At 44.8% G+C, this 17,645-nt stretch overlaps 1 protein-coding gene across 1 annotated transcript in view; it reads right to left on the reverse strand.

Moving 5' to 3' along the window:
- Positions 1-6,621: 6,621 nt before the first annotated feature.
- SPACA6 (sperm acrosome associated 6) overlaps positions 6,622-17,645 on the reverse strand; it is a 34,819-nt gene continuing 23,795 nt past the window's right edge. Inside the window, exons 4-5 of the mRNA XM_033962891.1 lie at positions 11,922-12,135; positions 6,622-6,951 (exon numbers count right to left, since the gene is read on the reverse strand). Coding sequence (XP_033818782.1) covers positions 6,912-6,951; positions 11,922-12,135 — 254 coding nt within the window. The 3' untranslated portion in view covers positions 6,622-6,911. The remainder of the gene's footprint in view (positions 6,952-11,921; positions 12,136-17,645) is intronic.

A 17,645-nucleotide genomic window follows, 5' to 3' on the forward strand; every position in this document is an offset into this window, starting at 1 on the left:
TCTCTCTGCGTTCCTCGAGAGTATAGCTGCAACTTACCTAGACATTCTTCATATGGGAGATCCTTGAGTCCAGAGACCATCCTAGTGGCCATTTGCTGAACCAACTCCATTCTCAGCACATCCTTTTGATAATGTGGCCTCCAAAATTGAACAAAATATTCCAGATGAGGTCTAACCATGGATCTGGACAACGGCATTACAACTTCAATCTCTCTACTTTCATACGCATAAAGCTATATGACCTCCAAATAAAACGTGAGAGTAAAACTACAGAACTCTAACAAATCTTGCATTATGGCCTACAATCTGGAACTTTGATTCATATGATCTATGAATGTTCTTATACTAAGGCCTTCTTTTACTAAGGTGCGCTAACCGATTAGCACATGCTAATCGATTTAGAGCTCGCTAAACGCTAACACGTGCATGTTAGTCTATGGACGCATCGGTTAGCGCACCTTAGTAAAAGAGGGGGTAAATCTTTTTGGACTTTTATATGGAAAAAATTCAAAGAATCTTTCAAACAAACCTGGAATTAACGTCCGAGATCGTCTTTTTTGGCTCCCTTTGTTTGAAAAAGAGTTTGTTGATCAGTTGCGTCTTTTTGACTTTTTAATAGCTGTAGCACTACACATAATATGTGCCCATTGCAAGAATGCCTTTCTAGCCAGCCAGCTTAGATAACCTTGATAGGCGGTATATAAAATCCTAATAAACTTGAAACTTGGTGGAATCCCACATGTCAGATTTCTGAATTTGAGTACTATTTCTACAGAAGTATTCACTCTGGACTGATTAGTGATTTCATCAGGTGATGAAAATTCATAGAAATATATTTATCTAATATTTAGCTGTGTCAAATATTAACTTCTTTTATGTTATACACAACATTACTCTCTCGTTTGTTTATTGTTACTTGTTCTCTTTGTATTTTTATTAAAATTTAATAAAATGTAGTGGGGTTGTTTTGTTGGGTTTTTTTTTACAAATAAGACTCGTGTAAAAACAGACTCAGCAAGAAAGCCCTAGGACTTGAGGAAGCAAAATACATTGCCTTTATGAAGAAATCTCAGTGCTATATCTATGCCTCTTGTGCTCACTCCTTCTCTATTTTACTGCTTCTGAACTTAGTCAGTCAGGCTTGCAGGCCTCACAGAATCCATATGTATAAGACAGATCTACATACATGCAAATCTATCTCATGCATATTCATTGAGGGTATCCTGAAAACAAGACTGGCTGGTGTGTCTCGAGAACCTTTGTTCCATTTGGCTGACTTGTACACAGGCCCACCTCCATCTAGCAACCATAGGTTGGTTTATGGCTACGCTGCAGGATCATCTTGTCCCTGTCCTATATTGGCTCCTCTTTTTTCCCATTTCACCTCCTACTGATACCTGGCCTATACTTTCTCCTCTCTGTCTCCCTCACTTACTATTTCTGTCTCTATAAATTTCTGTATTTCACCTCAGTTCCAAATGCCAAGTTACCTAGCTCCAGGCTGAAGACTTTTGGCCAGTCCTGGTTTGAACTTACATCCCAAAGCAGTGTGGAATTTGTAGTGCCTGATCCTAGCTATTGAAATTGGTGTTTTAAGTCCCATAATGCACCAGGATGTGCCAAAGTCTCCAGCTTTTCAAAGATATAAAAGTACTAATGCACAGCAAAGCAAGCATCCAATATCCAACCCAGCAATAAATGACAAGTACAATATTCCCTTTATATAAACCATAAAAAAATAATAAATCCTCAGTAATTTCTACAAAAATCTATACTCTCCACCTGCATAATTACTCCTGTTTAAGGCAGGTATCCAAATGTTCCCACTATGCCAATTATTTTAGAGCTTTTATGAAGTCGTGCAGTGGTAAGATACTCTATAAGCATTGCGCCATTTAAGCTTTTCTTCCACACCTCCAGGAATGGAGATTCTTGTGCACTAAGTTCCAGTGTCTATCAAGCTCCTGCCTGGCAACGAGGTAGTACAAGTGTTTCTGCATAACCAGCGAGGATTGCTCCTGACCAAATCACAGAAGGCAAACTACTGGCTGAACAGAAAAGGATTGGCCAAAGATACTCCTCATTTCTTGCCCCATCTTCTCCCAAAACTCTTGGACAACTAGGCATTCCCACCAAAGATAACATAAGGAGCCAAAGGCTCCTCACCCTTGACAACAACTATTTAAATTTGCTAGATTCATGTTGCATAATAGGACAAGGGTGAGATGCCAGAATAGCAAGACTTATATACACTATGGGGGTAATAATTAAAAAAAAAGTCTAAAAAGTGTCCTAAGTGGCTACTTGGATGATCAAAATGCCTGATCGTCCAAGTACCCATAGCCAAAGCTGGTTTTTAGACGTATCTAAAACCAACTTAGGCCTTTCCCCTGCCTCTAAACGCACAGAGAGAAAAGAGGTGTGTTTAGAGGAGGGGAAAGGGCGGGCAGTGGGAGGGAGGTGGGCCGACCTACACCTAGGCATACAACAGGTATAACCAATACAGTTTAGTCGGCACTTAGACCTTTTTCACTTAGACGAAATAAAACCAGGTCTAAGTGCCAAAAAACGGGCCGCTGAGCTGATGGCCGTTGGCGCCATCAGTTCAGCGGTTCGGCAACCTAACCATCATGGCAGAAGAGATGCCTCATCTCCCCTACCGCGATGCTATCACTCTTCTATCCGAACTGCCATGACCCTTGGCAGTTCGGGTAGAGGAGTGATGGCATCACGGTAGGGGAGATGAGGCATCTCTCCTGCCGCGATGCATCACTCCCCCCCACACACAACATCGGGGCAAGAGGGAGCTCAAGCCCTCTTGCCCCAGCCAACCGCAGCACCCCCGACATATCGGGGCAAGAGGGAGCCCAAGCCCTCTTGCCCCCCCCAACTCACCGAATCCATCGGGGCAAGAGGGAGCCCAAGCCCTCTTGCCCCCCCAACTCCCCGACTCCATCGGGGCAAGAGGGAGCCCAAGCCCTCTTGCCCCGCCGATCGTGCCCCCCCCCAACTCGTTCGGGCAAGGAGGGAGCCCAAGCCCTCCTGGTCCAGCCGATCCTCTACCCCCACCCCCCACTACATTATGGGCAGGAGGGATCCCAGGCCCTCCTACCCTCGACGAACCCCCCTCCCCCCAACATCCGCCCCCCCCAGAACCCCCGAACGGCCCCCCTCCCAGCCCAGAATAGGCCCGGGACCTTAGGCGGGGCCTTAGGCACGTGGGCCCTACCCGGGATCCCAGGCCGGGGGGGTCGCGGGTCGGCTGGGAGGAGGGCCGATTGGCGGGGCACGATTGGCGGGGCACGATTGGTGGGGCAAGGGGGCTTGGGCTCCCTCTTGCCCCGATGGATTCGGTGAGTCAGGGGGGCAAGAGGGCTTGGGCTCCCTCTTGCCCCGATATGTCGGGGGTGCCACGGTTGGCTTGAGCTCCCTCTTGCCCCGATGTTGTCAGGAGGGGGGGGGGTCATGGTTTGACATGGCAGGAGGGCTTGGGCACCCTCCTGCCTGGATCATTGTGTGGGGGGGGAGGGATTCTGTCACCGGTGTTGTTTTTGACAGACACCGGTTACAGAATCCAGCTTTTAGGCGAAGGACTGGCTCCCCCTTTGCCTAAAAGCCCTTCTGTTGGATGTTTGTGGCTTAGGCATTTTTTTGTTTCATTATGGCTAAAAAGTGTAGATGTGCTGTGGGGGTACTTTTAGACGTAGTGGAGATTGGGCGTTTAGGCAGAGGAAGGCCATAATCAAAACATGGACGTTTGTTTTGGTTATGGACACTTTCCCTGCTTCTGGGTTGAACGTTTAGGGACTTAGGCCAAAAGGGGACTTAGATGCTTTTTTTGATTTTGCCCCTCCACGTCTCCTTAATACTAGCAACCAGTCTGCATGTCATCACTGGGAACTGCTGCCATACTCAGAGTTTCCAAGAGCCACAAGAGGAGAGTTCCAAAAGTATCTTGACACTAAGGCCCAAATTCTGTAACCAGCACCTAATGTTAGGCATCTATTTTGGAGGCACCCAACTAGATAGGTGCCTATCTAAATTGAACAACAAGCTCAATTAAGCTTTTTAATCAGCACTAGTTGAAACATAGGCGCCTATCAAGAAAGAGCGATTCTGTAACAAGGCGCCTCTAAAAATTTAGGCGGCCTTCAAAAAAATAGGCGCTATGCATGTTAGGCGTGGGCGTGGCTTCGTGTTAGGCGCCTTGTTACAGAATCGCTGCTCTTAAGCATGCTTAAACGCTCGCATGGGCGCCTAACTTTTAGTTGCGCCTATTTATTGGGCGCCTCCAAAATAGGTGCCCAAATAGGTGCCGCTCAGCGGGATTCACTAAACAGCACCCAATTGTACTTGAATCGCACTGAAAAGGTGCCTATATCAGCGCCTATCTTTTGGGCGCTTCTTATAGAATGTGCCCCTTAATCAGTGCCAGAATGGAAGAGGAACAGGATGAAACAAAAACAGTAGAAAGACAAAGACAGAAGCAGATTTGGGTTTAATTAGTTATTTTTCCAAATCAAACCTCAAGCTGACTTACAAATTCTGGTGCAATGTGTCTAGGAGTCCTGATGATAGGTGATCTTTCCATACTTGTGAGCTATATTGCAGAAGGATGAAATTTACATTCTTCAGCTTTGCCTCCTTCTCCAGTGACTGTAAATTGATTATGATCTGCTCTGATAACTTTTTATTATTTTTCAACATTTTCAGAGGATTGAGCAAGGACTCAGCTTATCCCATCTCCGGTCACAGAATGCTCTGGATTAGATATTGGGTGGGAGATTCGGTTTTCAAAGCCACTTTAAGAAACTCCCCTTTAAGGGTCAGATTCTGTTTGGAAAGGGAATGGATGATCTTATGGCCAGTGTGACCGATTGTCGGCTCAAGACCCTTCCGGATAGCAGACCTCATAATTTGCGAGGGTCTACTCGGAGTAATTTTCGTAGCTCCAGGCACTTTCAACAGTACTCCAGAGATCCTCTACTCAAAGGACATTTCAAGGTTCCCGACAACAGTTTGGTAACTCAAAATGTACCCAGTCCTCTGCACCGCACTCTGCCACAGCCCCCATAAAGTCCCAATGATGCCAGGGCTTTAGTCAGACTCCCCCAGATAGGAGGAGGCCAATGGACTATTGGGATGCTTGGCCACAGGTCAGCTCAGACTGCTGGGTACTGGGCCTAATCCATGGTTACTGACTCAAATTCAACTACCCTCTGGTGGATCACTTTGTGGATTCATCGGCAGGATGGCTGGAAAAAGCAGAAAAAGTCCGAGCGACACTACATGTTTTTAGTCATTCGAGCCATAGAGCCCATTACGCACACAGAATTGGGCATAGGTAGATATTCTATATACTTCATAGTGCCCAAAAAAGACTCTGAAGACTGGAGGCCAATCCTGGATCTGAAGTCAGTCAATGCAGCCTTGAAGGTTCTGCAATTTCGCATGGAGACCGTTCAGTTAGTCATTGAAGCAGTTGCACCAGGGGAATCACTGGCATCCTTGGATTTGACGGAAGTCTTTCTCCTTATTCTGAGTTATCCAGAACACAGAAGATTTTTGAGATTTCACATTCTGGGGCAACACTTTCAGTTTTCTGTTCTTCCCTTCGGGCCTGCACCAGCACCGCATACCTTCACCAAGATAATTGTGGTTATGGTGGCTCATCTCAGAAAGATGGGAATTCAAGTGCATCCTTACTTGAATGATTGGCTAATCAGGGCTCTGTCCAAAATGGAAGGAGCGAGGGCTGTGACTCAAGTGGTCCAGCTGTTACAGGACCTGGGTTGGATTGTCAGCTTCTGAAAGAGTCACTTAGTGCCAGTTCAGAACTTGGAATATCTTAGAATATGTTTCAACACAGTGGAAGGCCATGGCTTTCCTCCTGAGCCACATAAACAGAGGCTTATAAAACAGATTTCAGACTTCCTGATGATGCCAGCTCTGATGGCATGGCACTATCTCCAGGTACTTGGTTCAATGGCAGCAACCATAGAGGTGGTCCCTTGGGCAAAAGCTCATATGTGTCCCCTCCAAAATGCTCTGTTGTCCCGCTGGTCTCCAGACAGATTTGCTCAAGAATCACTGGCTCAGACAGTGGAAGCTCGGCAGAGTTTGTGTTGGTGGCTGTGACCTGAATCCCCGCTCCGCATCTCTACTTGGGTGATTCTGATGACAGATGCCAGTGTCTATGGCTGGGAAGGACATTCTCTAGGGCAAACAGTCCATGGATGATCTAGTATATCCAGAGCTGAAGATCTTCTGCCAGTCTGAGATGAAGAGTACAATACCAAATGTAAAAAAGAAAAAAAGTGAGTTTCTCAGAGCTGCATAAGTGTTAGTGCTGATGGATTGTTCATTCCATCTGGGTTTACATTATGGGTTGATTAACTTGGTTCAATTTTGTCTTACAGAGCAGAACAAAAAATGTATTTGGGGGATATTCCCTGTACCCCCTCCTTCTTATTTCTTGTGTTGTAGTGATGATCAATTGCTTTGGTACAAACTGAAGGGGGCTTTACAGTCACTGGAGAAGGAGGCAGAGCTAAAGAATGTAAATTTCATCCTTCTGCAATACAACTTATGAGTATGGGAAGAACATCTATCATCAGGACTCCTAGACACATCTATCAGAAAGATTATTGACGTAAGAGCCTAATCTTCTGTTCAGATACAGTTCATGGGTCTCTGTCCCTGAGGACTGGCGGTCTAAAGGTTTACTAATCTGTGTCAATGCATTCACATATTATTTAATGAACCTGAGACAGTGGAAGCTGAAATGATAAATCCAAGGTTGATCAGGGAGAGAATCAGGATTCACACCATGTTTTTCCAGCCACTTAGTCAGTCCACCCCTCTCTGCTACTCCTCCACACGGAACATGCCAGTGTTTTGGTAGGGTTGTCTCAGTCCTCTTCTATGTCAGTTGAAAAGATATATGCCACTCTGGAAGAAAAAAACAGATAGATAAGTTTCCATCCCATGCTCACTTATGTTTGCACTGTTGCTTTCCTCGTTTAGAGATACCAAAAGACTTCAGGTTTTCAGGAAGAGGCCAATCTAGACCTGGTTTTCCCCCAAAGAATCTAGACATTTCTTAATTTAGTCCTTCTACTGCAAAAAGATGCATTCTTTTTGTTCTTCAGTTTGAAAAGAAATCCAAGAGATCTTTATAATAGAATTATTAGTTATTTGCTGAACTGATTTTTTTGATCCTTGAGAATAGATAAAACCTCTAAGGAACATTAGAGCTATTTGATTTATGAATTGCTGTGGCCACACAAATGATATGCGCTAATTGGAAAACAGCTTCCTTATTATCCAGTCAATTTTGATGAAACACTATTTGTCAAATTTATAAATATGAAAAATAACTAACTTCTTGACAATATTTTCCCTGTACCAATGAAAATCAGACAATGGTCTTATCTAACATCTAGCTGTCCACATTACTTCTTATCATATTTTACTTTATAGCATTATTTTTGCCTTCACAATCCTTTCTCCTTGCTTGTTTATTGTCAAAGTTACTGTTTTTGTTGTTTTAATATTGGCTTAACTTGAAGCGATCAATAAAGTCATGCCTAAGGGCCCCTTTTAATAAGCTGCGCTAGAGGTTTTTAGCAAGAGCTGGTGCAGTAAATGCTCCGATGCTCATAGAATTCCTCTGAGCATCGGAGCACGTACTTTGCTGGCCCATGCCAAAAATCTCTAACACAGCTTGATAAAAGGTGGGATATATTAGACATGGATTTCCATTAATCCACTCCCCCGCTTAGATCCATACATAAAATTTATGCACTGATCCTGGCACCTAAAAAAGTGCATGCAAATTTTAATTAATGCCTGTCAGCATTGATAATTATTAGCACCCAATTATCAGTGCTAATTGGCTCATTTATCAATTAAAATGAAAGTGCAATTTTGAGCACCATATTTAGAATTAGGGTGTTATTGTTGCCCTGATATTCAGCCTGCAGTCGCTAGCATTTCTTTAAATGCCAAGTACGGTGAGTTTTTTAAGCCTGAATGTTTAGCATTGGGATGTGCATAGATATTAGTGCTGAAAGTCCAGCTGCAGACATTTATCCGGGTGCTGGAAATATTCAGATTGGTACTCAGAAAACTACCCAGTCCTTTTGCTGTCCTAATTTTATCTGGATAGTTACCTGGTAAGCAAATCGAAGGGCCAATGCAGAAAGCAATCATGAGCTTACCTGTGCAATTACTATGGGGTGTAAACACATGATATTAAGTTCAATATGCAGAGAGGGGTTGCATGCATGACTTAACTTGCAAGGAAGACATGACTGCATGCTCTATTCCAGTGTTTCCTAAGTTAATCCTGGTATAACCCCTTGCCAGTCAGGTTTGCAGGATATCCATAATGAATATTAATGAGAGAATTGCATACAATAGAATCAGTGTATGCAAATCAACCACATGCATATTCAATATGGATATTCTGAAAACTTGACTGGCAAGGGGGCAGTGGCATAGTGAGGGGCGCCCGGGGCACCCGGGTGAGTGGAGCCCCTTCCTGATCCTTCCTGACCTCCAAGCCACGTGCACGCCCTTTTCCTTTCCCCCGTACCTTTTTTTTTAATTTTCAAGGCATGAACAACCTCACGAACTTATTTTCTGCGTTGTGTCGGCTATCCCTCTGATGTCACTTCCTAGTGACATCAGAGAGAGGTGACACCGACGCAGGCAGCAAGTTCATGATGCTACTTGCACAAGGAAAATGAGAGCTATGAGGGAAGGGGCACAGGCGTGCAGCAGGGCGGTCAGGAAGGAGCGGAAGGGGCAGAGGATGGATGCCGGCGCCCCTAACAAGACCGCGCCGGGACTGGATCCCCCCCTTACTAATCCACTGCAAGGGGGTACTCCAGGACCAAGGACATTGCTCTGTTCAAATGTATAATAATGAATTCATTTAAGCAGCCCATGCAATGCAGAGAGCTTTTCACCATGTCCAGAGCAGAGTTTTTTCAGCCTCAATGCTCTGAGAAGAGTGAGAGCACTTTTTCACCAACAACACTTCTCTGTATTGGTTCAATCAATCATTTTGTCAAGGCTGGATTACTGCAATTCAGTGTATTTGGGTCTTTCAAAGGTCAGTCTGCAGAGACTTCAATTAATACAGAACACTGCTGCTAAACTTATCTTCAGTAAGAGTAAATTTGATCATGTAACCCCTCTTCTCAAGGAATTATATTGGCTTCCAGTATATCTCAGAATTCAATTTATGTGCATTTGTATTGCATTTAAGATCCTATTTGGCATTTTTTTCCTTTAGACTGGAATGTTCATAGATCTCATCTTGCCAGAAGTTCTCAAAAATTAAGGGCTCCTTTTACGAAGCTGCGCTAGCGGTGCTTCTAGACATCGTAGATGACTGCTGGAAAATCCTTGATGAGGGGAAAGAGTCACTGCTGGTCCTATTAGACCTAAGTGCAGCCTTTGATAATATCGATCACTCACTCCTCCTATCCAGACTACAGTCGATCGGAATCCATGACGTCGCACTAGCATGGTTCTCCTCTTTCTTGAACGAAAGGTCTCAGAAAGTATTACTGGAATCCTCCTTATCAGAACCAACATCTCTCTGCTATGGAGTGCCCCAGGGTGCATTACTATCCCCACTCCTCTTCAACTTATATGTCAAACCAGTACTCGACATCACAGAAAAATACCAAATCAAAATCTACTCGTATGCAGACGACATACAGCTTTACCTTCCTCTAGGTCAACACTGAGATGCACAAATAAAAAAACTTCACTGCTGCCTAACAGAAATAAAAAACTGGATGACTGCAAATAAACTACAGCTCAAAGCGTCAAAAACAAAGCTTCTCTGGATACACAAGGACACCTGCGCATACCCCCGCCCATCTCTTTCTTGGGGAAATGACACCCTCACAGCCAAAGACAACGTCCGCAGCCTAGGAGTGTTTCTCGACTCAAACCTGTCACTCTCAGACCATGTATCAAAATTAGTGTCTTCATCCTTCTATTACCTTCACCAACTAAAGTGCATCCGCGCCTATTTTTCAGAAAGCAATTTTCAGAAAGCCCAGCTACTATATGCGTTTGTATTATCCCACCTAGATTACTGTAATGCTCTACTAGTGGGCCTACCAGCAAAAACACTCTCCTATCTGCACGGGGTGCAAAACGCCGCAATCCAACTCCTAAAAAACCTGGGCTTCCATGACCACGTCACCCCTGTACTAATTTCTATGCTGCCTATCCAAAAACGATGCGCTTTTAAAGCCTTGGTGTTAGCCTTCAAGACTTTCCACAAGATGACACCAAACTACATCGCATCAAAACTACAAATTTATGTCCCCAACCGATAATTGAGATCCCAAACAGAAAAACGGCTGATCCTGCCACCTGGCCATTCACTCAAGTCTGGAACAGCCAGAAGATGCTCTTATTCTCATTACTTACCTAAATTATGGCACACCATTCCCCCATCCATTAGATCTCTAGGAGGACATGTCCAAGGAAATCCGGACGTCTGGTAACCCTATGCAGGCCCTCTCTGCTCCTTGTGACCCTTGGCAAGTCACCTGCTCCACCATTGATCCAGGTACATTAGACAGATTATGAGTCCACCAGGACAGACAGGGAATTATGACTGAATGCCTGTACAAATTCATGTAAACCGTTCTAAGCTTCCCTGGGAGAGCGGTATAGAAATTGAATGAATGCATAAAAATATACTGTTCTTGCACTCTGATAGTGGATCTCGTAGCTTTATGGATATTAACTAAATCATAGGAGTTTAGGTTTCTTATTGGTCCCTGACCTGTACTAGCGGGATCATTTTACAGTTTGTTTTTAATTTTTTGTGTGAGTTTCTGATGTATTTTGGTTATCTGGGCTTTTCTTAAACTTTGATGTCGACTTCTGTATATCACTCTTAGAATCAAAACTGACATTAAGCAGGAGCAACAGGGGCAACTGCACAGGATCCCAAGCTCCAAGGGGCCTTATGCTTAACTGAGTCAGCTTTGTAACTGGCAGCTGACCAAAATGGGCAGCCCTTACATCTCCGCCCTTTCACTCCCCCTTGCCCCTTGGTTTTGCGCTTCTCAGAGGAATAGTGCATTTTATTGTCTCTTTAGCTTCACCTCCTCACAGGGACAGCTTTAAATAAATAATAAATCCCTGACACCTCAATTGGATGGGTGAATGGGACCACCAAACTAGCTTCCATAGGGCTCCGCAATTGTTAAGGCCAGCGCTGCTTGGAATTTCAGATTTGATTATGACCAATATATAAAAAAAGCCATTTAGACTTGTAGTTCTGATTTCTCCAAGAGCAGGGCAGGATTAACCAATAGGCCAAGCAGGCACATGCCTAGGGCCCGAAATGGTCAGAGGGGCCCGATGAAGGAGGGCATCAACATTGTTTTTTCTAAACAGCGATGGGCCCCTCCAGCATCAATCGGCAACACGGTACCCCCCCCCAATCAGCAACTTTCCCCCCCCCCCATTGACGGAAAGTAAGACAAGCAAGCAATGCGGGTAAGAAAGGCAATGGGAACTATAATTTTGCAAGCGGTGCTGCTTGCCCAAAGCTTCCCTCTGACGCAGCTTCCTGTTTCTGCCTGGGCACATGGTGGGCTGGGGTGTAGCAGGTGGCCTAGTGTACTTGTGTGCCTAGGGGCCCCTCGACAAATTAATCCTGCCCTGTCCAAGAGTATCAGGAACTAGAAGCTCCATAGTCTGATGCAGTGAGAGAAGAACTTGAACCAGATTGGCCTGTCCCTACTGCCCTGAAGCAGTGTGTTAACTTTATCTTCTCCCTAGTAATGAACCCACAGAAGCAATCCCATCCTTCGTTATGACACGTTCTCACATCATGGCCCTCTTCACTATCTTTGAGATGAGCATTCACGCACCCAATCATCAGTGTGATTAACATGGTGAACAGGGCAATGGCCATTATGATCAGAATTACGCTGGTCCTCCTGAGGAAATTAGGCTGCTGCAGGAGTTCATGTAAGGAGGCAGAGAAAGTTTGCTGAGACAGCAGAGCCACATCCTCATCAGCATCGGTCACATTGTAGAATAATTCCTGTAGCTTCATATTAGCAGCAGTACTGAAAGCTGTGACTAGGAAAAGTCAGAAAAAGACAGTGAGTGTGGGATGATGGTTCCACTAACTTTGCACTGACTGTAACTGTAGCATAAGAATTCTTGAGAGTGAGATTACATTCAATAAGAGGCATTTATAGAAATGGTGCCTAGCAGGTTCCCGTGCCTTGCACATGGAAGAGGGCACCTATATTGGCAGTTAGATGTGCTAATGCACTATTGGGTAGAGTTACTAGATTTTTCCATGGAAAAACCCGGACACATGGACCCGACTGGTTCCACCCCATTCTGCCTCCAGTCCCACCCACATAAAGCCTCGTCTTTCTTTTCTGACCTCTGGGCCACCTCTGGAGGGCCTCTGAGTATGTGCGGATGTGTGTGACATCATCCGAGCATGCTCAGAGGTCCTACAGACATGACAGGGAGGTCGGGGCTTTCCAAAACTCGGACAAACTACTGGGGTTTGGAAATTCTGTTCAGGCACTCAGACAATCCTCTAAAAAAAAGGACATGACTGGGTTTTTCCGGATGTTTGGTAACCCTACTATTAGGGGAATTCTATAAATGTTGTTCAAAAATGGGTGCTGGAAAAGTTTGGCTCTAGGTGCTATTCTATGAGGGATCTTCAAAAAGTTTCGCACTTTTATTTTTTTAAACACTATTTATTAAATATCTCAAAAGCAAATTATATCACTTTTCCACATAATCATCCTGTTTTGCCTGATTAGTCACATGACATTCTACGACACACCTTCTCATCACTTTTCCCACGAAAATATGAAAGTGCGGAAACTTTTTGAAGAACCCTCGTATAAAGGACGCATGTATTTTATAGAATAGCGCTTAGCACAGGGTGCCAGACTTACACCTGCTGAAACCTAGTGTAAATCCTGACACCCAAGTTGGGCACAAAGACCTACTATTCTAAAACACTGAATGCAATGTTTTGAAACGCCCATGCGCCTTCCATGGGTTCTATGCTATGGGATTTAGGTGATCACATTATAGAACAGTGTGTAGCCAGATGCATGCACAAATCTTATTTGGTGCCAAGGGAGGGGCACTAAGGACACAGGAAGGAGCACTGGGGGCACTAAGGACACAGGAAGGGGCACTAAGGACAGTGGAAGGAGCACTGGGCGCACTAAGGACATGGGAAGGAGGCACTAAGGACATAGGAAGGAAGGAGGGAGGGACTAGAAAGGGACAATTGTTGGGCCTGAGTGCAGAAAGAAAGAGATGAAAGAAAGGATGCAGTCAGAAGGAAACGCAACCAGAGACTCATGAAATCACCAGACAGCAAAGGTAGGAAAAATGATTTTATTTTCAATTTAGTGATCAAAATGTGTCAGTTTTGAGAATTTATATCTGCTATCTATATTTTGCACTATATTTGTCTATTTTTCTATAGTTACTGATGTAACATTGAATATTTTATAGTCATCTGCCTTGACATCTTTGAAAACCCCTCAAATATAAATGATAATTAACATTTTCTCTGCGTATAATGTGCTTTGTGTTTTTTAAAATTTTATGGTTACCATTATGAATTAATACGATATTATGTTTACATGAAAAATGAATGGAATAAATTGGGGGCGGGGCTGACAATTAATATATGTCTCATTTTGATGAAAAAAAATAAATGGACACGTTAGGAATAACTCACCACCTACCTGTGTGCAATCAGTACTAACAAGTGTATAGTTCTATGAAAGCAGCATGCAGCAAGCACTGAAATTCTAAACCACTAACTAAACAATAATTTCCCAAGCTTCTTTTTTGGCTGCCACAAACCAAGCCACTGAAAATTTAACCCAGACTATTATTCAATGCAGGCTGTATGCAGGTTATTATTCTCTGCATATGATTCCTTACAGATGAGACATACCAGAGCAGTCCCTTAAGTCTTGGGCGGGACAGATGAGCCTGCAACAAGCACCGAGGACCCAAAGGCCACGTCCATTTGTGCTATCACATCCACTCTGTAAAACTTTGTAAAGGTATGAAGAGCGGACCATGTGGCTTCCCTGCAAATTTCATCAGGCAGCACTGCCCTAGATTCTGCCCAAGAAGAAGTAGCCACACTTCAGGAAGAGTGAGCTTTCAAGGTGACTAGCGGTTGTTTACCACAGCCAATGTACATTCAGGAAATTGCCATACAAATCCATCAGGAGATAGAAGCCTTAAAGGCTGGTCTTCCCTGCCGATTAGAGTTGGATAAGACAAACAGATGATCTGAGGGCCTAAAATCTTTTGTCACCTCAGGATAGCGGAAAAGCACCCTCAGCACATTCAACAACTTCAAAACCTTGTCCTGTTTCTTTTCGCCTGTGGGCTGAAATGCAGGTATCTTCACTTCCTGATTAACATGGAATGCCAAAACCACCTTTGGCAGAAAGGAAAGCACTGTGCGCAAAGATACTCCTGCTTTCGTGAATCTGAGAAAAGGCTCTCTTCGTGATAATGCCTACAGCTCGGACACCCTCCTAGCTGAAGTGATTGCGACCATAAACATCATCTTCACAGTCTGATCCATGATAGATGCTTCTAATAAAGGTTCATATGGAGCCTTAGTGAGGGCCCGTAATATGATATTAACATTCCATGTTGAAAAAGGCTGCTTCACTGAAGAGTGAAGGCTCAGTTCTCCCTTCAGAATCCTGGAAACATCTGGATGAGAGGCTAGAGATCTCGATCTATTCTGGTTCAGAAGTATGAAAGACTAGCTACATGAACTTTAAGAGATCCAAATGCCAAGCCCTTCTCTAATCCTTCCTGCAGGAATGAGAAGCCCGCAGGAATAGAAGCCTGGAAAGGATCCAACTGCTTATCCTTGCACCAGTGCTGAAAAATTTTCCATGTTTTAGCATAGGCTGCCACTGTCGCTGGCTTTCTAGAACTGAGGAGAGTCGATATCATCTCCAAATATCCTTTCCATGCTAAGGTTGCATGTTCAATAGCCATGCTGTAAGACCAAAGCGTTCTGGATTATCTAAAACTATGGGCCCCTGCGACAGAATGCCATGATGCAGCGGTAGTCTGAGGTGGCTGTACTGCTTCAAGTGGACCAGATCCATGTACCATGGGTGATGCAGCCAGTCTGGGGCTATGAGGACTACCAATCCCCAATGGGTCGCTATTCTGTGAATGACTTAGTCAATCATAGGCCATGGTGGGAACACGTACAGTAGTTCTCTTGCTGGCCAAGGTTGTACGAGAGTGTCCATTCTGATGCTTCATGACCCAAATCTTTGAATGAAAAACTGAGGGGCTTTCTTGTTGTTCATTGACACCATGAGATTGAATATCAGCAGACAACAAGCCCCCAATGGCTTACAATGCAGTTGAATGCTCTTTGGGACAATGCCCATATCCCTGGATCCAGCATCCACTTGCTGAAGTAGTCGGCTTGGACATTATCCACTCCCACTATGTGTGCCACTGTTATCGCCTGCAGGTGGACTTCTGCCCACCGAAACAAAAATTGGGCTTCCAGCTTCAGAGAAGAAATCTTGATTCCCCCTTGCCTATTGATATATACCACTGCTGTAGCATTGTCTGAGAATACCCTGACTTCTTTGCCATTCAGCTGTGTATGGAAAGAATGGAGAGCTAATCAAATGGCTCTCAACTCCAGTCTGTTGATGGACATGTTTTCTGCAACAGCAGCCATCGACCTTGCTCTGAATGACCCTCACAATGACCACTCCAACTATAGAGACTTGCATCCATCATTAGGGCTCACATTTCACTCTTACAAAATGAGTTGTTCCCATACTGATTTCCATTATATTGATTTTTTCCAATATATAATAAAGTCCAAACATTCTACCTTTGTCTTCTCTGGTTTCTGCTTTCCTCATCTTCTTGTTACTCTCTTCCTTCCATCAACTGTCTGCCATCTTTCTGCCCCTATATGGCATCTTCTCTCCTATGCCCCTTCCAGAAACTGTATGCCTCCCCCCTTCCATCTCTCCTTTCACCCCCATTGATCTGGCATCTCTCTCCTCTCCTTCCCTCTCCCACACCTCTCTTCTGCAATCCCTTTCTTCCCTCATTTTCCTTTTCAATTTCTTTTCTGCATCCATCTAGATTACGTTCTTACTACCCTCTTATCAATTTCCTTTTTTACTGTCTACCTACAGCTCACCACCTCCTTCTCTCAACCCTTCCCTCCCCCATGCCTTGGCATCTCTTTCTCTCCATGCTCTGGCACCTCTTCTTCGTCTGGTCTGACATTTGTTTCCTGTCTCTTCCCTATGCCCTGGCATATTTCTCCTCTTCTTCCAACTCTCCCTCCATTATCTGGCATCTCCTCTCCTTCCTTTCTCTCCCTCCCTCCTTCCTTCCTTTCCCATGGTCTGGCATCTGTCTCCTTCCCCCACCCCATGCCCTGGCATCTCTCCCTCCCCCTCCATGGTCTGGTATCTCCTTTCCTTTCCTTCCCTCCCATGGACTTAGCATCTCTTGTTCCTCTCCCTTTTCCTTCTCTCTCCTTCTGTGTCAGCATGCCCCCTATCTACCTACTACTCCAATATCCAGAACCTCCTTTTTCTTCTTATTGCATCCACCCCGTGTCCAGCATCTCCCACCTGCCTCTCTACTCAAATCATGTCTGGTTTTTCCCTTCACCCTACAACCTCCATGTCCAGCATCTTCCTGTGTTCCTTTTTTTCTTCCTTATCTGATTTAGCAGCCTGATTCCTGAGCCAGCCACCCACCATCTTCCCACATCCCATTTCAGTACCTCCCCTCTTTTCCCCAACTTAATAGGCCTGAATGGTATAGAAGTCCCTCAGAGTGTTCCAGTGCTGCTGCAAGACTGGAGGCGAATTTTAGCTGCTATCAGCCCTGCCGTCGGCTCCGCCGGTAACCGGTGATCGCTTCCCCTCCCGCACAAAAGCCTGCCTCCCTCCTTCCCTCCCTACAGCGTCGAAATGGTCAGGGGGGCCACCAGGTCTGGAATCACTCTCCCTATTCTCAGGGCCGGCATTAGGGGTTAGCAAGGGGGCCCCGTGATCCAGGCAGCTCTCTTAGCTGCCATCAGCCCTGCCTTCGGCTGCGCTGGTAAAGCTAAACTGGACGGTAAAAGCAAAGAGAGATGCCGCGGGACTTTTCCACTTGCCTGCATTGCTCGAAGTTCTGCCGCTCTCAATCCCGACCCCTCTGAAGTGACTTCCTGTTTTTGAGGGGTCCACGGGTGTAAAAAGGTTGAAAAACACTGCTCTATCCCAATTACTGCTCCACCTCCTTCTGTTGCTATTGGCTGGAATATCTGACCAATGGGCTACAGGAGGAAGAGAGTGCTGTATCTGAGTGATAGGCTCCAGAGGGAGGAGGGAACTGCTGTAACCAAGTAAAGAATTTCTGAAATCTTTGAAAACAAGTATTTGTTTTACAAGAGGAGTTAAAAGCATTTTTTTTCTGTGCTGGATCAGAAAATAAGGAAGTTTTCTGACTGGCATTTGGCTAAGCTGCAGTAAAAATGTAACAATCTACATGGCTCAGTGTATACAGAAGGAGGG

This window comes from Geotrypetes seraphini, chromosome 11, assembly GCF_902459505.1.
Source record: "Geotrypetes seraphini chromosome 11, aGeoSer1.1, whole genome shotgun sequence".
Classification (NCBI taxonomy): domain Eukaryota; kingdom Metazoa; phylum Chordata; class Amphibia; order Gymnophiona; family Dermophiidae; genus Geotrypetes; species Geotrypetes seraphini.